Source organism: Taudactylus pleione, unplaced genomic scaffold (assembly GCF_031769625.1).
Source record: "Taudactylus pleione unplaced genomic scaffold, aTauple2 ptg000265l, whole genome shotgun sequence".
Taxonomy (NCBI): domain Eukaryota; kingdom Metazoa; phylum Chordata; class Amphibia; order Anura; family Myobatrachidae; genus Taudactylus; species Taudactylus pleione.
In genome coordinates this window covers 6,568,682-6,590,646 of record NW_028284667.1, presented here as the reverse complement: position 1 = coordinate 6,590,646, position 21,965 = coordinate 6,568,682, and the positions used below count along the sequence as shown (strand labels likewise).

At 42.3% G+C, this 21,965-nt stretch overlaps 1 protein-coding gene across 3 annotated transcripts; it reads left to right on the top strand.

The window, feature by feature from the left end:
• The first annotated feature begins 342 nt into the window (after positions 1–342).
• Positions 343–14,755, top strand: PCNP (PEST proteolytic signal containing nuclear protein). 3 transcript variants are annotated; one of them, XM_088481192.1, is made up of 5 exons: positions 343–466; positions 835–1,055; positions 3,451–3,525; positions 12,760–12,815; positions 14,394–14,755. In XM_088481192.1, the coding sequence occupies exons 1-5, from the start codon at positions 427–429 to the stop codon at positions 14,512–14,514; spliced, it is 513 nt and encodes a 170-aa protein (XP_088337318.1). In that variant the 5' UTR covers positions 343–426; the 3' UTR covers positions 14,515–14,755. The 3 variants fall into 3 exon arrangements, with proteins under 3 accessions (XP_088337318.1, XP_088337319.1, XP_088337317.1); XM_088481193.1 differs by having other exon boundaries at positions 348–454; XM_088481191.1 differs by having other exon boundaries at positions 353–454; positions 817–1,055.
• Positions 14,756–21,965: the final 7,210 nt, after the last annotated feature.

The window sequence follows — 21,965 nt, the reverse complement described above, 5'->3', positions numbered from 1 at the left end:
GTTCCCGTTTGTCAGATAACGATATCTGACATCTGATGGGTTTGCAGTCAGACTTGGACGATTCCATTCATTTTAATGCAGTCGAAAATCGTTCAAATCGTTCAAAACTTTGGTAAAATCGTTCAAATCGTTTAATCGTTCATCTGACAAATCTGACCGTGTGTACGCTCCATTACACTACACGGACCGTCCACAACTAATTTGTTATCGGCTTCTTACAATAAAGTTTTCTGATTGAAAAAAAAAATATTGGCCATAGAGTCACAGTAGTGGATAGATCCCCTTCCGCAGAGTCACCGTGTTTCAGGATGTTTGCAAAGGCTTTCTAGACTACACTGCACTGCCTCTATGATTTTACGCCGAGGGGGAGGAGCGGCTTCTTGAAGCGGTGACGTCATGGCTGTCTAGCTCGCAGCGCTGAGAAAGATGGCGGACAAGAAGGAGCAACAAGGAGGTGACATGGAAAGTGTGTGATTACAGCATATAGCTAGGGATGTTAGCGGTGCTGCTACTGCACCATCAGCCTGTGCGTGTTACAGTGCGTTACCCTGGCAGAGCTCGGTATCACCATAACCAGTACCCCGGGTTGTGCACTGTATTCCCATCATATCCTCCTAACTGCACTGCTTTATCTGCTGTTATATAATATAATAATATAATATGTTGTGTGTAGGATTAATATGTAAGTATATGTTACTGTGTAGTTATATTGGTGTGGGTTTTTTGCCTACACTGTTACTAAGGTACATTTTGGTATTTTTTGTGGTTGCTGTTCCCATCATTCAGCTCAGTAACAAAAATGCTCATCTTGGTAAGTTGTTTCAACTTCACCAGGACCAGAAGAAGAGGCAGAAAATACAGTGAACACTAAGACTGTTTCTTCCAGCAACGGAGGGGAAAGCTCAAGCCGAAGTGCTGAGAAAAGATCAGCAGATCAGTTGTCTGAGGAACCCAGCACCCAGTCATGTCCCACCAAGGTGTCCAAGATTGGCTTTGCAATAGGAGGTCAGACCGCAAAGAAACAACCCTCCATATCCATCAAGCTTGGTGCCACTGTACGTAAGGCATGAAATCCATCAAAGTGCATTGTAGTGTATGTAATGCTTGAATGACATACTTGTATAATGCTGGGTACACACTATACAATTAGGCTATCTGGCGGATCAGCCGATAATTGTGTGATCAGCTTGGTATTTGTATAGTGTGTATGCAGGAGCGTTAGCCAATAAACTGCTTCAAATGCTCCTGCAATTGCTCAATGTGTACGGGTGTATACCGATCCGATAATCGCTCTGTCGGGTCAGAGTGTCGATCAGATCTTCAGAATTTATCTGCATGCGTTCCACAGCATAGCTGTTTTATTGTGTACTTTCTGTCAAATAGAAACCACTATACACACACTACCAGTCAAAAGGTTTAGAACACCCCCATTTTTCCAGGTTTTATTGAAATTTACGCAGTCTATTGTCTCAATATAGTCTGGAATTACAAAATAGAACAGATAAATAACTGGAGATAAAAAAAAAAAAAAAAAAAAAAAATTATGGGATCATTTCTATAAAATGTAATCTAAAATTTTGACTTGTCAAAGAAGCACCATTTGTAGGTATAGTCGCCGAACACGCTCGTGACATTTTTTTACAATGGAAACAAAATATTGTTTAAGTTCTTCCCAGCACTATTGCAGAAGTTCCCCCAAATCTATTGTACTTGTAGGCTGCTTTGCTTTCACCTTTCTGCTTCAGTTCATCCCAAACCAGCTCAATGGGGTTTAAGTCTGGAGACTGGGCTGTCTGATCCATGATCTTTTCCCAGAAGGTCATTCTGTCATAGCCTGGAGGTCTGTCTTGGGCCATTATCTTGCTGTAGGAAAAACCGTTGACCGATTAGACATACACCAGAGGGGAGGGGGTTCGGTTTGATATCCTGGCTGTCGGGATGCCGCTGTTCAGAATACAGAGAGCGGCATCTCGACAGCCAGGATCCCGACACCCATAGAACGGTGAGTATTTTTCTATCCCCTACCCCAACCCCCCCCCCCTCCTCTGTGCCTAAACCTAACCTCCCCCCTCCCTGCACCCTAAACCTAACAACCCCTCCCCGGTGCCTAAACCTAACCTCCCTGCACCCTAATCCTAACCGTACCTCCCCCTAGTGCCTAACCCCGCCAACTAACACTAACCTCCTTCTGCACCCCGATACTTAACTTTGGGATGCCAACGGGCGGGATACTGTTGCTGGGTTCCCGACAGGATTTCGGCGCCAGTATTAAGGCTGTCTGCGTCCCGCACGCCAACTACATCTTGACCAGAGGGTATTGCACAATGCTATGGTTCAGGGTGCTAGTCACCTTGTGCAAGTCGCTGAGTTTGGATCCAGCAAAAGTGTCCTAGACCATAACGCTTCCTCCATGTTTGACAGTTGGTTTCACACAGTGAGAAACCATCCTTTTGCCAACTTGATGAGTACAAAGACCCTGTCTCTTCATTGGTCCTTAACACCTTCTTCCAGTTTTCAGTAGTCCCCTGGCAGTGCTACATGGCAAGCCCTTTTTTTTTTTTTTTTTTTTTTCTTAATGCGGCAGAGCAGCTGTGTGTTCTTTAACCTATTACTTGTTACCTGAAAATGGCCTTTTTAATTTTTATAGATTTCAAATACATTCCTTTTCAGGTATTGCTAAACCAAACTTTTTTTTATTTTTCAATATCTAGCAATTCACCGCTTGTCTTTGTACTATTTCAGGTTATTCACTGGACTTTAATTGCTTAAGTTCCAATAAAAATGAGGGTGTTCAAAATGTTCTGACTGGTAGTGTATATACAGATATAGTAATCCTAGTTATATTCAGTGGCGGATTTGCCTAGGGGCTGTGAGGTTGCAGTCCCCCCAGTAAAATCCACCACCTCGGTAGTCAGTGCAGTCTGTGACTGCACTGGCTTCACTGTGTGACTGGCAGTGGCTTCCTATTGGAAGCGCTACCTGCCAGTTACATACACAAGCAGTCTCAGGTGGTAGTGTCTCCTCCCCCTGGGAATGCCAGTCTGGGCTGCCATTAGCAGAGAGCGCTAGTCTGCCTTTCCGCACGCCATAACCGGCTCCTAGGGGCTGCAGATGATGCAGCCCTTTGGATGCCGGTGGCATGCGCGGCTCCCCGCCACTAGTGCACATGCGCTTGTCCCGGCGCCTGACAAATCGATTGTGCAGACGCCTGGACCCGGCCAGGACGGAAGCAGTGTGTGAGTAATTGCACCCTCCCCCCCTGTTGTTTTCAGCGGCGGCAGCCCCTTTCATCCAAGAGGGTAGGAGCTGGTTATATTCAATTACTTGCATTAACTGTAATGCTATTTTTCCACATTCTTACTTTTGTTAAACATGTAAAGTATATTTGTAGTGGTTAATACATGGTTAGAAGTGGTTAATCATCATTATTTATTTTAATTGTTTTTAAAGAAACCCAAGGATATTCCTCCTGCCGTTGCTTCTAAAAAGAGCTCCATAGCAGCAGCATTTAATGATGAGGATGATGTAAGTAAATGTCTAATTATATGAAATGTTTTGCTTCCAACTTTAATCCTTATCAGTTGAATATTTTTTATAGACAAACAACCTGTAGAGATGAGGATCTGTGAAATGATTTAGATGTCTTCTCATCCAGTGACTAAGATATCATTAATAGAGAATGAGTAAAAGGCCAGCTCTCTTGTGTTATTTAAATTGGCTGTTTTTGTGGTCTGCTAAGACACTAATCTCATGTGATCATTTAGAGCCAATGTACTGAAAGCTGGCAGTTTGATGTCACAGATATAAGGCATGCACGGGACATGCTTCTGTCAGTATATAGGATAGTCACACTTATTAATATTCACAAATATTTTTAACTGCACAGAAGATGCCTTGCTTCACACAGACAAAAAAAGAGATTGGAACCATACAGCTATAACACACAGTAAAATCTAGCATATGCTTAATTATGTGCTTGTTTTGATATATGTAACTCTGTTGTATGGTAGATAAACCTATTTGTTCCTGTCAGTGCCCTAGATTTCAATTATGCTCTGCTCTGTCTACTTCTGTATATCTGCATTTTGATATAAGCTAATGACTGACATACAGAAAATAACATCTACTGTAAAATCTGTTACCCTAACACAGTATTTAGTGCCTGTAAATAAACGATACGTAGTGGGATCTAATAAAAAAAACAATACAAGGCTAATAAAATAATTGGGCTGTATTCAGAATAAACCATTAAAACAAACTGTTTAACCACTTGCCTGGCGTGGTCGCATCAGATGTTACCACACAAGGCTGTGCTTTGCCTGACATGGTCGCAACTAATGCGACTGGTCAGAAAACTCCAGTGGGCGGCTGCTGGAAGATGATCTTCTAGCAGCCGCCAATTTCTGTTAGACCTTCTCTGCACTCTTCATTCATCCCGGTGTGCCCGATCACTGCTAGAAGCTAAACCAACAGTTCGCTGTCCTCCTGTCTCTCCCCCTACCCTGCAAGGCGGCAGCTGCAGAGGTCAGAGCAGCCACCGGGAAAATAGATGCAAGGAGTGCGCTGTCCTCATCTCCCTCCCCTCGCCTTGCAAGTGGTAGCCCGGCTGCAAAGTGGACGGAGCAGCCACTGGGCAAGCAAACAGGGCAGTCCTCCCGTCTCTCCCCCAACCCTGCTAGAGTTAGCCCTAGGAAATTGAAGCAAGCTTGTATACCCTGCCCTCAGCAGGACCTATAAGTAGCAGAGCCCTGGCCTAATTATAAAATATATTATATTTGTGTATGTATAAATATAAATACACATAGAGATATATGTATGTTTGTAAAAAAAAATATATATATATATAATTTTAGAATAGAATATATATAATTTTTATTATTATTATATATTTATTTTTTTTTTCCCTTCGGGTTCCATAGGGTCCACAGGAATTACCTTGGGATATATAGTTGGATAGCATCCAATGCACCAAACAGCTACAGCTTTGGAGCTCCCCGCATGCACTGGTTCTCCTCCCTTTATACCCCAGCCACAGGCATTCAGCTTTTTTGTTTGGTGCACGGCAAGAGCACCTGTTATAACAGCGGGACTGCTAGGCAGTCCTAGGCATTTTTTCTTTTATGTTTTAACCTTAAGTTTATGAAACTTCAGGGTTTAGCGGTACAAGCGCCGCTAATGAGCTGAGCTCCGGGACTGCGGTCGGATAAATGGAGATGTCAGGTAAGGATTCCTCTCTGGGAATCATGCGCAAAGCAATCCCTAGCCCCTGGTGTTGAGACGCGCCAGAGGCCGCTGCGGGTGAAAGACACTCTGCGAGTCCTCACTAATGGCGGCCAGGGCCATATCGTCTGTTGCCAGGGACAGGTAGTAAGACTCACTAGAGCGCACTAGTCAACGTCTTATTACCTTGTAGTGCAGCGTACCCAGCCGTCAAAAGCGCAGGTAGGGGAGATAAGGCGCTCCCCCGGCCGCTCCTCACCGTCTGATACAAACTTCCTGGAAGTCCCTGCATCTGGTTTACTATTGACCACCTCATGTGTGAGATGCTCGCAGTTCACCGTTTATCTGTGCACTACTACAGTGGTCTCAGGTTTGGTCTGTCTTTCTATATACCTCTCCCTCAGGGTTTGGCATATAGCGCTCTCTATATCCTACCACAACCCACTCGGGGGTGGTCAGTTGATTCAGAGTCCACATTGCTTTAGCAATTGTGCTTATTTATGCATTGTATGTGATTATAAACGCTAGCTGCTGTGTGTACACTGCCTGTTTGCCAAAACTGTCAGGTATATTATCACTGTGTTTCTCCTCATCACTTTGAAGGTGTGTGGGGTGTTTCATGAGTCACACTGCATTTGTATTGTATACATTATACCATTTATACATTTGTACATGTCTAAAGATACAGGTAAGAAGGAGCATGTAAGTCCTGTGCTGCTGGCTTGTCTGAGAAGGTTAACTAGGATGTATTGTGTAGTACTGTTGTAACAACTACTTTGTGTCTCCGGTGCACCAGCACTAGAGCCACCTGTGTGGCCGCTTGGCTCAGATTTTGTCGCACTTAGTGGACAAAAGCCGCAGAAGCACAGGCTCGGGCTGCAGTGCCTCATGCTACAAGGTGTTCACAGCATTTGTATCCTTCTATGTATATGCCCCACATGAATTCCTGTTGGATTTATTCTACTGCTCTAGTCAGTTTGCCGCTGTCTATAGCCTCTCCGCAGGCAGTTAGATTAGTAGCGGGGGAGCACGGGCATAGGGTTTATCACCCATGGCCTTTAGAGTCTGACTCTGTCTCCTCATCAGACTCCGGTACGGGGAGTAATGTGTCTGTCTCGGTGAAAGAAGACCATTAGTTCTTAGTGGATGTCCACTCTCTGGAAGAGCGGAGTCTGTCCTTTAGTATAGAGGAACAGGAGGTCTCATTGACGTCTAAGGAGTCAATCTTTAGGCGTCAGAAGGTGATTAAGAATTATTGTCTGGGTGCTGATGAATCTCAGGATAAAACTCTCGATACCCATGTTGTTTCACCAGGGTAACAAATGAGAGTTCCCCAAAGTTGCTCATATAATGCATGAGCACTATACTATCCATTCCTGCAGTATCCTCTTTATAAGAAGTTACAGATAGAAGACTTAAGAGTTTTCATTAGCTAGAGCTACCAGACCAGCTGCGGCTGTAGCCTGGGTGGCCAGAGCTATGGAGGATTGGACAAAGTCTCTGGGAGTAACCAGAGAGTAGCAGTTTTTCAGTGGATGAGAGAGTAACTGTGTAAATGGGGGAAGTGGTTATTTACGCTGGTTTTCTGGCTTCTAGGGTCTTGGCAAGCTCAGGGCAGACCATAGACCACTATGGCTAGAGGATCTGACAGCGGACAAGCCCAAGATATCTGGATTGTCCAAGCACCCTGCTTTCAAGCCAGATGGTAGGCTGTCTGATGGGGTGTAAGTCCTGGGCTGCAGGCTTGTCTGAGCAGGTTAACTAGGGTGGATTGTGTAGTACTGTTGTAACAGTTCCTTCATGTCTCTGGGATACCTGCACCAGCAATAGAGCCACCTGTGTGGCTGCTTGGTCTCAGATTTTGTCGCACTTAGTGGGCAAAAGCCGCAGAAGCACGGGCTTCGGCTTCATGCTACGTGGTGTTCACAGCAGTCCTATGTAGATGCCCCCCATGAATTCCTGTTGTGCAGTAATGGAATCCATGTTTTTTGGTTGTCATTCAATGTTGTCTGTACAAGAGTGGTTGGTGGTATGTGACTGTGTACCAGTGCGGCCTTGATGTCAGGTGCCTTTCTATATACCACTTTGGGCTTCCTGGTAAGAACTGAGGCTAGTGTTTCATCTTGCATTAGGATGTCCCAGTGCTTATTGATGATGGTTTTAATTTAGTTGGCCGGTGAGTTAAATTGTGTGACAAAGAATGTCTTTATTGTCTTTGTCATTTGTTTTCTGTTTGTATTTAAAAGATGATCTCTGTTAGGGTTTCTGCTTTTTTGAATGCAGTGTCTACTGTTCCTCTGTTTATAGTTATTTTTTATTTTTTTTTCCTTAGAATTTTTGTTTGAGTTCTTTACCTTGATGTCTGTATGTCTCAATGTTGGTGCAGTTCCTCCTGAGCCTGGTGAATTGTCCCAAGGGGATACTGTCTATCCAGTTGGGGTGATGGCTACTGGTTGAAAGTATATAGCTGTTGACATCCACACTTTTGTGGAATGCCTTGGTCTCTATTCGTTTGTTTATGTGTATGTCCATATCTAGGAATTCAATTCTTTCTTTGCTGCGTATGGTAGTGAAGTTGAGGTTGTATTCATTGTTCTGTAGGTGTTCAATGAAGTGGAGGAGTGATTGTTCATGCCCTTTCCAGATGAATATGATGATGTCTATATATCTTCGCCAGAGGACCAGGTTCTCTCCGAAGCTGTGCCCTCTCCATATCTTGTCCTCCTCCCACTTGCTCATGAAGAGATTCAGAGCGAACCTGGTCTCCATAGCGGTCCCAGTCTGTTGAATGTAGAAATTGTTGTTGAACCATGTGTAGTTGTGTTCAAGAATGAACTTAATGTCATCTGTGATGAAGTCAGTTTGGTTCGGATGAAGTGTGTTGTCATTTTGTAAAAAGTGTTTTTATGCTCTTGATCCCTTGCTCATGTCTGATTACTGTGTATAGTGATGTGATGTCATTGGTGGCAAGCCACATATCATTTTCCCATTTGATATCTCGGAGTAGTTGTAAGATGCTTGTGGTGTCCCTCAGTTAGGATTTTTGTGTAGTGGCGTAGGGTTGTAGAAACTGATCGATGTATCTTAACAGGTTGGATGTTAGGGAATTGATGCCTGAGATGATTGGTCTGCCGGGTGGGTGATGTTTGTCCTTGTGGATTTTTGGGAGGTAGTAGAATACTGGAATGACTGGATTTGTTGGAGTGAGAGGAATTAAATCTTCTTTCTTTGTAAGAATGCCTGTGTCTAGTCCTTGTTTGAGGAAGATGGATAGTTCTTTGGTGTATTTATCTGTGGGATCGTTTTTAAGCCTGGTGTACGTCTTGGTGTTGCCTAGTAGTCTATCTGATTCAATTATGTAGTCTGTTTTGTTTAAGATCACAATCCCCCCTCCCTTGTCGGCTGGTTTTATGATTGTTTTTGTTGTCTTTGAGGTCATTGAGTGCGTTCTTCTCCTGTTTGGTGAGGTTGGGGTATTTATTGTTCCTGTTTGACAGACGTTCCAAATCATTGGAGACTAGTTGTTTATATGTTTGTATAATGTGTCCTTTAATATGTTGGGGGTAAAATGTGGATTGAGGTCTCAGGTCTGTGTGTTTGAATGGGTCTGCGTTACAATGCAAACCCAACAATATCTGATTCTTGGCAAAATACTTTCTCAGTGTGATTTTTCTAGTGAATGATTTGTATATCCAGGTATGTTTCGAATTTGTTCAGTTTACTTGTCGGGGCAAATTTGAGTCCTTTATTGAGCACTGCTTTGTGTGTGTCTGTGAGTTCTGTTGTGCTTAGGTTGAATATTTCATCTGTTTGTTGTTTGTTTCCTGTTAAAGGGTTTGCTTTGATTTTTTTTGGCCTCCCCTGCATCCTCGTCTGGTTCTGTAAGTTTCCTTTTTGGTTTCTGTGTGTTTGTTTGGAAGGCATGAGCGCCTGCCCCCAGGTCTAAAAAATCCGTGCTCCATGCTTGTGGTGTTTGTTTCAGTGCTGGGATGAGTTGCAGGTCCGTTGGTGTCCGGGGGCGGGATGGGGTCGCTAGGGGTATGCCTGGCTGCTGTATCTGGTTCTGCGGTGTATTGTCCTCTTAATGTGTTGATGCATCCTGTTTCTAATGATTGTCTGACCGTGTCTTCGTAATCTTGGTCCTCTATTTCATAGATAAAGATGTCTCAATATCTAATGTGAATGTGTCTGTTGTGGTTCCTGATTCACTGAAGGAGGTGTTTAAAGCTTCCTTCTTGGATTTAGTATGTAAAAAAGTCATGTAGTGCTGGTACGTGATGTTTTTCTTGGTGAGTGGATGTTTGTATGTCTTGGAGGTTCATTTGGTGGTTTTTGTGTGTGGGCTTATATGGCTTATTTTCTTTGTCTTAGTTTTTATATGGATGGGTCGTGTGGGGGATATGGTGTGTTTGCTTGGATATTTTGTTTTTGTTATTTTTGTGAGTGTGTTTGAGACGTGTTTTGTGTCTCAAGAAATTTGATTTTTTATTTTCTATGATGTCTTCTCCTTTTTTAAGTCTTTGTTTAGTGAGTTTCTCGATTTCCTTGAAAGCGTCTTCTGCTTTGTATGATTCCAGCAGTGAATGAATGTTGTTAATGTCCCGATCAATAGTGTTTTTAGATCCTGCACATGTTGTTGTATTATCAGTTGCATCAGTTGTGTGGAACACTGTTGGAGTATGTTGTTCCATTTATGAAGGATTTCTGTGTTGTCTCTGTGTCGGTATCTTTTTGAGTCTCAGCCCTTTTGGGATGTTGTCCTGGTCTACGTACCATTGGAGTGCAGATGTGTCCCACCAAAGTTTTATTTCTTTTTTGAGTAGTTTTTCTAATTTCAGAAGATTTTGACAGAACTCATGATCCTTGTTAAGTGTGTTGGAGGCGAGATTGAAGTCTGTGAATGTGTTTTTGGCCCTATCTATTCTGTTTGATCTTAATTCTAGGATGCCCATGTAAATGAGTAACTGGATGGTTTGTGTCACTGATTTATCTGTTGGGTAGTTTTGTGACAGTTGGGTATGGGTGAATGGGTTGGTATGTTTAGGGGTGTGGGTGGCAGGGGAAGTGCAGCAGTATTCTTTTGGACATATGAATCTACTGTATATAACAATGGTTGAATACTGCACTCTGGTTGGAGCAGGGGAGGGGGGGATGATGGTGGCTGAGGGGAGCTGGGTCATGCATGCCAGAGTACGGGATCTTCATCCTGAGGTGTTTCAACCTAAGGTGGGGGATACCAGACGTAGACCTCATGGCATCATGTCACAACCACAAGGTCCCCAGGTATGGGTCCAGACAAGGGACCCCTCAACCGCCTTCATGGATGCTCTGGCGGTGAGATGGAACTTCATGTTGACATACCAGTTTCCTCCAATCTCCTTTCTCTCAAGAGTCATCAGGAAATTCAAGCAGGAAAGCTGCAGGATCATACTAATAGCCCCTGTTTGGGCCAGGCGGCATTGGTTCTCAGATCCGACTGGTCTATCTGTAGACAGTCCATTTCTACTGCCTCTACGGCAAGAGCTGCTACTATAGGGTCCCTGCCTATACCAGAGTTTACCTCGGCTGGCTTTGATGGCTTGGTTCTTGAGTCTTCTGTCTTAAAGGCCAAGGGGTTTTCTCCTTCAGTGATACAGATGATGCTGAGAGCAAGGAAGCCTGCTTCTGATCGCATCTATCACAGGGCAGTCATTTTTTCTTGTGTTCCCATAAGAAATATGACCCTAAGATATTCAAGGTATCCAGGGGACTTGGTTTTTTCCAGGCTGAATTAGACTTAGGTCTTCGCCTGGCTACCTTGAAAGTCCAAGTTTAGGCTTTGACTGTTTTGGTTTTAGCGGAAGGTGCTGCTCTGCCCTGCCGGATGTTAGAACATTCTTACAGGGGGTTCTGCGACTGCAACCTCCATATTTCCCACCGATGGCACCGTGGGATTTGTTTTTAGTTCTCAGGGCACTGCAGACACATCCCTTTGAACCCTTGGGTAAGGTGAATTTGAGGTGGCTGACGATGAAGACGCTTTTTCTCCTGGCTATCTCTTCGGCTCGCAGAGTGTCTGACTTTGCAGCACTGTCATGTCGCTCTCCATATTTGGTGTTTCATCAAAATAGAGCTGTTCTCCGTACCAAGACAGGCTATCTCCCAAAGATAGTGTGTGTGTGTGTATATATTTATGTATATGTGTGTATATATATGTATATATATATATATATATATACATATACACACACACATATACATATATATGTATATGTGTATATATATATATATATATATATATATATATATATATATATATATATGGATGTTAAATTTTTAACATTGATGTTATAGATCATTTTATTTTTATTATGGCGGTCCTGTATCGATCGAGACTCAGGGCCTGATTCAGCAAGGATTGCTAATGCGATCACGGCTGCAATCGCGTACGCAGGTCTGCTGTAAAAGTATGCTAATATGTGCAAATGCAAAGCACTCGCACGGACAACATGCAGGCGCCCACTTCCGCACATCCATAACACCTTGCAATCCAGCCAAAACAAGTACATTGGAGCCTCTCACACATTTACAGCAGGTCAGGCCTCACTTATAAGTTGCTAACTTTCCTGTACGCAGTGAGCACTCAAGCTGCGTATGCCATCGCAGTAGCTAATTTATGCATGCCCCTGTAACTGCGTTCAAACGCACTGGCATGCCTGCGTTTCTCCGAACACCTCCCTATCACCTCTCCCAAACCGTACTTCCTGTCAATCACTCTGCGATGGGTCTGCGTAGTCCCGAATGCGTCACTGCGATGCACGCGCAGTACGCAACAATCTGACATCTGCGTACTCTAGCGCATTAGCGATTCTTGATTAATCAGGTTTTCAAAACGGGTCCTCCTATTTAGGATGGTATACTATACAGTATACTAGGGACGGCCACCGACCATCGATAGTTTGCAAACCATCGATAGTCTGACAAGTGGTTTTGCCATCACTGACGGGCACCGTTGGTGACAATCGATGTTTTATGTCGATGGGTTTTTACAAAATCGTGTTGGATAAGTTTTAATTCAATCATAGAATCAATTTCTGAGTTTTTTTAAAACATATTAGCCAGATAGGTGCTGCTGCTAATGCTATATTAACCACTTATCTGGATATTTATCTGTGAGCTGTATACTGAAACTCATTGATTCTAAAGCATATAGTGAACAATTAACTGGGGATTCACCCCTTCTTCATCTAATAACAAACACTCTTATTATTAAACAATTATTCTTTTCTTTATCACTTCTGAAGCATTTTGTTTTAACCAATATTGACTTTAGATAATATTTAGTAGTTTACGTTTATTGTGTTTATATCCAGTTTTGTTAATGACAATAAAGATTTATGTTATAACTAAACAGTATTAAATATAGTATTCCCTGGTGCACTGTCAATAGAAGACTGTCTTTCTTCTGGTCAATATAGGAGATGTACACATGTTAGGGCTTTATTATTACTGATATGTGTAAATTGAACTGTTATTGTCTATGGCTTTTGTCATTTGCAGAGTGAGCCAGAAGAAATGCCACCAGAGGCAAAGATGCGGATGAAAAATATTGGGAGGTAATGTATCTGGCACACTGCTGGAATACCGCATACAATGTGTGACTTAATGACTGGTTATCATGCAGTACTGCAGAAGTCTTTTCTAGTATGTGTGATTGGAATTACAGGTTTGTCTGATGAGGAATATTTGGTCTGCTTTCTAAAGAGCTATTATATTGCAAAGCTGTATAAACCTATACACATTTATACAAGATTAATATTGATCTGCAGTATATTTTAATGGGGTTCGGCAAATAAATAGGAATCTCATTGGAAGGATATTTTTCATCCAGATAAATTATTTAAGATTTATCTCTTAACAATACTAACGAGCTGCTAATATATCAAGAAACCCACATACACATTCAGAATAAATAGGATAAAAGTAGGACCAGTACACAGCTGGTTTCTTTAGATCTTTTTATTTTCACTTTTTTTTTTTTTCTCTCTCTATAAGCACACTATCTACACTTATTTTTCACTAACGTTACACAAGTTTTATCTATATAGCAAGCAAGTAAGTGTGTGTGTGTTTGCATGTTCAAATTTGGCTTGGTTTGAACTTAGTCAGGACCACACATTGTCACACAATCCCATAAAACTGGGACACTCTTAAATTACACAGGTTTTGGGGCTGAGGGGCTGGCTTTATATACACACTGTCTCACTCTCATCTCTTCAAAAGTTTTGTTATTTCACTTTTCCAACAGCCACATAAATGAAATCCGGAGTTAGTCAGCCCTCTGTATTGCATTATAAACTTTTACATTAAACAGTGTACATTATTAGCATTTCACACTCTCATCTCAGTGGCCGTCCCAGGGGTTTTAGCAGATTGCTTGGTAGACTCATAAGCAGCTCAGCGCTTGATACATTCAGACTGTGGCAGGCAGTATAATCAATCCAAAATCTTTGATCCTGGCAATGCTTAGCATACGGAGATTACAAACAGCAGGATAGATTGATCGCAGCCACATAGTGCCACTACGGATGGTCCCCCTTCTGTCCAGTAACGGGACTTGTGTCCCGGAATTTCCCCTCTGATGGCAGCTCTGCTAGATATTGTCTTCAATTTTGGTCTGCAGAGTTATTTCAGGGGGTGATTTAGCTGCAGATGCAGTGACAGGGATAATGCAGATTCCTTATTATCGGGAATCTGTGCATGTGTCTGAGCCGTACTGCAATCCCGCACACAGTCCAGGAATATACCTTCACTGTCATTTACTAGTTTGCATTTTTATCCAGATTAAAAGAGAGGATAAAAAAAAAAAAGAAGGCTGCAGGTGTATATTGTGTTCAGTCTTTAACCTGGTATCCCAACTAGTATGTATGTAAGCGTGAGATATATATATATATATATATATGTGTGTGTGTGTGTGTGTATATTGCTCTAAAAAGTGCACCTCTTTGAGACAACTTTTCTTTCTCTGTATGTTAATGCCTCCAATAGTTGTCGTGGGCTGCACCCCCATATCTATATATCAACTGATATAAGGCTAATCTCCTATCAACTAGTGCAGAGGTTAATATGCACTTTTAATGTTTCCTTGTGCCTTTTCCCCCCATTAATGTTTGCTAATTTGATGGACTCTCTAGAGATACACCAACATCTGCTGGACCAAATTCATTCAACAAAGGGAAGCATGGATTTTCAGACAGCCAGAAACTGTGGGAGCGGAATATTAAATCTCAACTAGAAGATGTTCCAGATGACTGAAATAATTTATATAAAGAGCATATGGGATGATTTGACCTTTTTTTCCCCCTTTTATGAATGGATTTCTTTGCAATTGGAACAAGTTATGGTGTTTTTTTGTTTTGTTTTTTAAGGAACTTCTATGGCACAGAAAATAAAATTGACACAAAATCTTATTGTTTTCAGATTTCAGGTGTTGCGCTGTTTTATCTGTAGATTTCATTTATGGTCCGTAAGAATAAACACAATTGTTTTGTCCATGGAGGTGTGTACATTTCTTTTTAGCCAAAAATAACTATCAATTTGAAAACAATTACTATTGTTATAGAGAAAATTTTACAATTCTGTATCGTAGCTTCTCTGTCTTTCAGTGAAATGCCTATCTGCTTCACTGTCATTAAAGGCACAGGACGTGTGTAAATCCTAAAATTGTGTTCGACTAGTGTCTTATTATATTTAGTATTCCTCTTCTACTCATTCAGGATGTCTTTCACTTTCAAGAGGGTGGAGATAGGACAAATTATAGTCAATCAGATAATTGGAATGGTCATAGCAGCTGTAGATCTTGTGGAGGGCAGTGACCTATCCACTCGTTTGTTACTGTGGCCAGGGCTGAATAAGATACAGTCAATGTCATGATGTAATGTAGTAAACCTGAAGACACAGAAGTCAATCCAATTAATCGCACAGGGTGCAAATTGCCGTTGCCATGGCATTAAAATGTCGACAACAGCTCCTCATCTTGCGGCCCGCTCTCAGCCAGAATTTGCTCCATTTTTGTGCGAGTTTTGACTGCTGTAAAGTGTGGTTGTTGCTGCTATTACCTCATCTGTGAGTAAATCGAGGCTAATTCGATTAACTCCACAGACTGAAAGGAAGAGGAAAGAGCAGGTCCCCAATGTCCCAGAAATGTGGGAATTGTGATGTTAACACATGTCTATAAATGACAAAGTTCATACATCCAAAGTCATTCGAAACTGATGTGGCCAGCCATACTTCTGCTTCCTTTGACCTCTTTTAACAACTTAACTCAGTGGTTCCCAAACTGTGCGCAGTGGCACTTTGGGTCACTTGCAGTGGTGCCTCAGGTTGGTTGTCCAGTACCAAATCAAATTATTTATGGTCCATGTAATGTAAATATGTGGACAAAAATAAGCACAAACCTGTCCACTACCACATAACTGACCCTAAGGATGACAGGTAAGCACAATTTACTTCACTTTACTACATTTTTTCCTAATTTCTCAACAAAAAACTTTTGAATTAGGGGTGCCGTGAATACAATGCTGGTAGTCTAGTGCGCCGTGATTCAAAAAAGTTTGGGAACCACTGACTTAACTGATTAATTTGTATTCCAAAATTTATTAATTCGTCTACAAACGTTTTTAAAAATATATTTAAAAGTATTTTTGTAAAAAATTCCACTGGGGGGTGTCTAGCACCACCCTGAGGGGCATGATCCCTTAATTCCAACTACTGTGGCCACAGGTCAATATATTATTATTATTATATAAACTTTATCCCCCAAACCTCAGTATCCATATATGCCCCTGTAGTGATCACTCGCACCCCCTTCCATCACCAATATGCAGATGAAGTAACCACATGCAGCTCAGAGGTGACCAATCAGACCCCTCTGGGTAAGGGGTAGCAGAGAGCCTTATGATCATACACCTGTGTTGCAGATCAGCAATTTTAAAGGGCTGCTCAGGGGAAAACTTTAATTTTTATTTTATTTTTTTTATGTGACTGAATTGAAAATCCACAGATGGCTGCCTAATAGGACTGCACGAGCAGCCGGGAGGCACATCACTGTGAGTTCACGTCAAGTGTTCAAGGAGTTTGCAAAAATTATACTAACCTTATTTGCTGAATTTTTATGTTCACCTATTTTTCCTGGCCAAGATGGAACATTAAAAAATATCAATAATAAACCAACAAATTCTGATCCTTATGATACATAAAACTGTTAATAGAGCTGAGAAGTTAACCAATTCCTGTGCTGGGACTTTTTAGAGTATCATGCTAGCATCATTTTTTTTTTAATGGAGATTACAAGAAAAGTGTGCCTTTTTTTTTTTTTTCTCCTAATCACCACTAAGAAACACTTTATGGTTATTTTTTCTGTGTTAATTCACCTTTCAACATAACCAAAAATCAGGATACTACACACAGGTTTTCATGATTAAATCTGCAATTGAAAATTATCTAAAAAAAAAATTTAAATAAATGTACTATCATTAAAATGCATAAAATGTGTAGAAATAATATGGCATAACATTTTAACATAACCCCCATATTAATGCCATGATGGTGGAGATCTGGGCATTAGTTGTCGTCCCCCTTCCCATCTCTGGACTCTCCTTTCTGTAGTATAGGGAGTTAGTCTGGCGATCACCAGCCAGTAACTGCTAAATTGACAAATTGTTGATGAATAACATGAGTGCTCTCCTCAAATTCTCCAAATTGTGAATGCAACTATTTTTTCAGTCACCAAGGCAACAGTTATGTTTGGAGATGCAAACCTTTTAATAGTGGAGAAGCAAGGCACTGTTATTAAATACAGAAAAAAAAAACGTGAAAAAAAGCGATCCCACGTTCGGATATCTCACATAGTACACAATGAGTCATACATAATTTACAGTTCCTTTCGTTTTGTTCCAAACTTCTTATTAGTTCCAACTGGTGTGGATCTCTCCAAGAAAATTTCTCTCATCAATTGTTCCCACACCATAGGACTTCCAGAAATCAGAAATATGTGCTTCTCATAGCGTAAAACTAATTTTACATTTGTTGCACACAAAATAAATTTAGTTCCGCCAATAAAAAATGCCCGCATACCAAATAGGGCCTTTATATAAGGCTTATAAATCGCATGAAAGAGTTATACCCGGGTACAACACCACCACGCTCAAGATGGATCACCTTCCAAGGTCCCCAACGGTCGCAGTCCCCGTGTTCCACCAATGCGGTTCAACTTTGAAGTTACCTGTACACCTAGACAAAGAATGACAAAGAAATTTAGTTAACAAAGGTAAGTCTACCATAACTGTTAATTTGTGTGGTATAATTTCTTTCAATACTGGATCTTGTTTCAACAAACACCAATGCTTACAGATATTTTCTATTTGTTTGTATTGATTATTAAACATTGAGATAAATGTGTGGGATATTTATTAGAATCCTTATTTTTATATTCTAACAAGTCATCTTGCTTACATTTTTCCATCTCATCAATCAGATTTACAAAGGAAACTGATACCTTTTTAGCCAGAGGCGAAATTACATTTATTTACGACATGCAGACATTAGAACCAAGGGGAGTCAATAATGAAATTGAATTGAAGTGGTTTTTAAAATAATTTTATTTATTATATAGTTTAAGTGTTTTAAAACCATATCATATATGAGTGAAAAGGAAGGTTTACACTAGGGAAGGGTTAATATGTACTAATTTACACTTTCGGTCCTAATAGGTGAGTTTTTGTACTAATTAGCCTTTAGATTTTTTTCTTCAGATTCACTGAAATTTGTATTGATTAGTAAATCTACCATAACTCTTAATTTCTTCTTCAGGGTTCATAGGGATCCACAGGGATACCATGAGGATGTCCTAAAGCAGTTTCCCCTAAGGGTGGGAACGCTTCTGACCAGAAAGGAGAATCCAATGCCCAAAGGAAGCATCCTGAGAGGCAAAGGTGTCAAAGGCGTAGAACATGATAAAGGTGTGGACGGTAGACCACGTGAACGCCTTGCACTATTGTTCAGCAGAAGTGCCACGTCGTACCACCTACGAGAGTCCCACAGACCTAGTAGAATGTGCTGTAATCCTATTTTGAACAGGGTGACTGGCTTGCGTGTAGGCCTGAGAGATTGTCATGCGGAGCCAATGAGCCAGAATCTTTGTTAGCTGTGTAAGCCATACAACACCAGCGAATCTGATTTCCTCAAGCATTTGGTACGATCCTCGTAGATCCAAACAGCATGAACCACATCCAGAAAGACTTCACCTACAGAGATGTCTGAGGACTGGAAGGTCAGAACCACAGTCTCTTCATTTAAATGGAACTGGGATACCACTTTTAAGAAACCTGCCCGGGTACGGAGGACAGCGCTTTCCAGATGAAAGATCAAGAAGGGGGAGTGACAGGAGAGCGCTGCCAAATCGAATACCCTGCAGGCAGAGGAGATAGTGGAGAGAAAGCATCTTTGCTGTCAGCCACTTGAGGTCTACTGATTCCAGAGGTTCAAATGGAGAAGCCTATAGAGCCCAGAGAACCAAGGACAAGACCCACGGGGCCCGCGGAGGGACAAAGAGAGGTTGAAGATGGAGAACACCCTGAAAGAATGTTCTAACATCAGACAGGGGAGCGATCCTTTGGTCTAACCCAGCCTGGAGAAAGGAAAGCAAAAACTAAAAAACTGTAGGGTCATAGCCTCTGGGGGAGCACCATTGCAAGTAAGAGTGCCAAACTTTGTAATACTCAGGGCGCTTAGGCCGCACCTATCGTCTGGACCACAGCGAGAGAAACCCTTGGGTCTTAAGAGGGATGACACTTTCAAATACAGATGAGGTAGGTCTGGGTGCAGGCAAGGGCCCTGTGCTAACAGATCCTGCCATAGAGGAAGTAGAAAATTAGTGTCTATGGAGAGACTCCATAGGTCGGTGAACCAATGGCGCCTGGGCCAGGCTGGGGCTATTAGTATCACCGTACCGCCTTCTTGTTTGAACTTTTGGAGAACCCTTGAAAGGAGCAAGATCGGAGGAAAGAGGTATGCGAGCCTGAAGTCCCAACTCACTGCCAGAGCGTCCATGAATGCGGCTTTCCACAAGGAGTTGAAAGACATCATGGTGGAGTGAATTCTGTTTCAATTGTGAAGCAAGTTGCGCACACGCAAATGCAGTGTCGAAATTTTGTCTGCTGGCACAAAGATCCTTTGTATTCGAGAATCCAGGAATGCCCACAAATGTACCATCCGCTGTGTCGGAGAGAGGGTGGACTTTTTCCAATTGACAAGCCAGCGGTGTGTTTGCAGGCAGTCCATGGTCAGCTGGAGATGGCGTTGTAACACAGCCGGTGACTACCAAGATTAAGAGGTCATCTAGGTATGGCAGGATTCTGACTCTCTGATGCCTGAGGTGAGCCGCCATACCTGCCATTATTTTGGTAAAGACCCGAGGGACTGCTCATAAACCAAAGGGCAGCGCCCCACACTTATAATGTTGCTGCAGAGCAGCAAACTGTAGCCACTGTTGGTGGGTTGGAGTAATAGGCACATGCAGGTATACCTCCTGCCTGTCCAGAGAAACCATGAAATTCCCAGGCTCCAATGCCAGGACAATTGATCGTAGAGTTTCAATGCGGAACTTGGGCATTCGGATATATTTGTTGAGGGATTTGAGATTCAGAATAGGCCGATGAGACCCGTTGGGCTTCTGAACCAAAATGAGTGGAATAAAAACCAGTATCTCGATGAACTGAAGGAACTGGTATTATCACACCTGAAGTCAGTAGGGAGCGAATGGCTCCCTGGAAGGCCAGGGCCTTGATAAGGTCTGATGGGGGACCTGTACAAAAAAAATTGTTGGGGAGGATGCATCAGAAGGGTGAGAGCGTATCCCTGAGAAACCACTTCTCGGATACAAGCGGCTGTTGTTTGACTCCAAGAGTGGACAAATCAAAGAAGTAAGCCTTCCACCCGTGTAACCCCTATCAGGTGGTAGGTTTGTCATCAGACTTGGAAGCTGGGCGTCTGGCCGACCAAGACTGCTTGAATCGCGGCTTGGTGGTGTTGTGAGAACTAGGCAAAAGGACTATGCTTTTGCCTTACCGAGTGCAAAAGGACTGAAAAGAGGATGGCCTAGGCTTAGGAGCAGCTGCTGATGGCAGAATGGGAGATTTTGAGGCTGCCACGATAGCCACTATTTCGTCCAACTCTGCGCTGAACAGCCTGTCTCCAGAGAATGGTAAGAATTTGAGGGCCTTCTTGGATTCCTTGTCCGCTTCCCGGGACCTTAGCCAAAGGACTCGGTGGGCAACTACTGAGATTGTAGATGCCTTAGAGGCAAGGAGTCCAGTATCTAACGCATCTTCTCCCAAATAAGAGGCCGCTTCCTGAATATGGGAGATCTACTGTAGGCCAACTGTTCCCTGGTAGTTTCTGATGGCAGGCTGTCTTCCAGTGCGTCTGTCCAAGCCACTGCCATAGCCGGCCAAGTAATAGCGCCAGAAAGCAAGTAGACTGACTTGAGACAAGTTTCCAGTTCTCTATCCATGGCATCCTTAAGGGAGGATTTAGACTGTAAAGGCAGCATCGAGCTTCTGACTAAACGTGCCACATGCAAATCAATAATGGGCGGGACTCCCCACTTAGTACATTCACCAGTAGAGTGAGGGTAAAAAGACGCTAGTCTTTTTGGGACCTGGAACCATATAGTTGTTTAAAATATAAGCTTTATTACTTTTTAGATAAAAAATGTCTGCGAAATACATCAGTTGACAATTTGTCAAATCATACAGATTTTGGTCCGTGAGTGCCCCTGCAATACTTTCTCTTTTTGTGCTACTTATCCTCAGATGATGAGTCACAATCCAAAAGCTGCGTGGACTGAGAGGATGATGCAGTCCGCCTATGTGCTTTTGTGGCTAACGCTGTGTCCGCCTGTAACATTTGCTGTTAGGCGGCAAATGTTTGAGCCATATTCTGAACTGAGTGGGCATAAACATCCATCCAAGGAGGATGCATAGAGGATACCAACATAGTAGGCCGTAATAGCTGTGGGTACCCCATGGTGGGAGCTGATAAGCGATCCATTAGCTGTGTCATAACCTGGAATAAGGAGGACACCCAAGGTGGCTCCTGGACAGGGGCTGGTATGGTGGACTGGAGAGGTAGCACATAACAAATAGCACACAGACTGTCCTGCACGGAATCCTGAGGTGACAAGCCCACTGAACAGGATCTACAAGTAACCAGCACATAGGCCGCAGGGTCCTGTTTACCCTTAGAAGACATAGTAATAACCAGCCAGCATCACACAATCAGTGTAGGGCTAGTATAGCAGTGTGACACCCTTCACAAATACAGGTAAATGTGAGGTAATATTGAACCCCTACACACCTGGTAGTTGAGGGTTAAACAAGAGCAGCAGGGATAGATATAACCGACAGAAAGTTTTAAGACAGTATAGCAACAGCAGAGCTAGCACAACTCACATACAATACATTTAAATATACTTATAATGGGCACTAAATCAATTACTCAAGCCTCAAAGGGCTGGTAGGATTTGTGCGCTGTACAGCCTTTTGAGAATGACACAAGTATTGGTTTTCACAAAGTTGGCTGCTTCAGTGTTTTTAGACCTTTTTGTCAGATGTTACTATGGTATATTGAAGTAAAATTACAAACATTTCATAAGTGTCAAGGCTTTTATTAACAATTAAATTAAGTTTATGCAAAGAGTCAATATT

Excerpts from the sequence above, each read along its gene's own strand:
- PCNP (XM_088481191.1), top strand. The coding sequence starts at position 427 with ATGGCGGACAAGAAGGAGCAACAAGGAG. Across the intron at positions 455-816 it reads CAAGAAGGAGCAACAAGGAG|TTGTTTCAACTTCACCAGGA; the intron begins GTGACATGGAAA and ends CATCTTGGTAAG. Across the intron at positions 12,816-14,393 it reads CGGATGAAAAATATTGGGAG|AGATACACCAACATCTGCTG; the intron begins GTAATGTATCTG and ends TGGACTCTCTAG.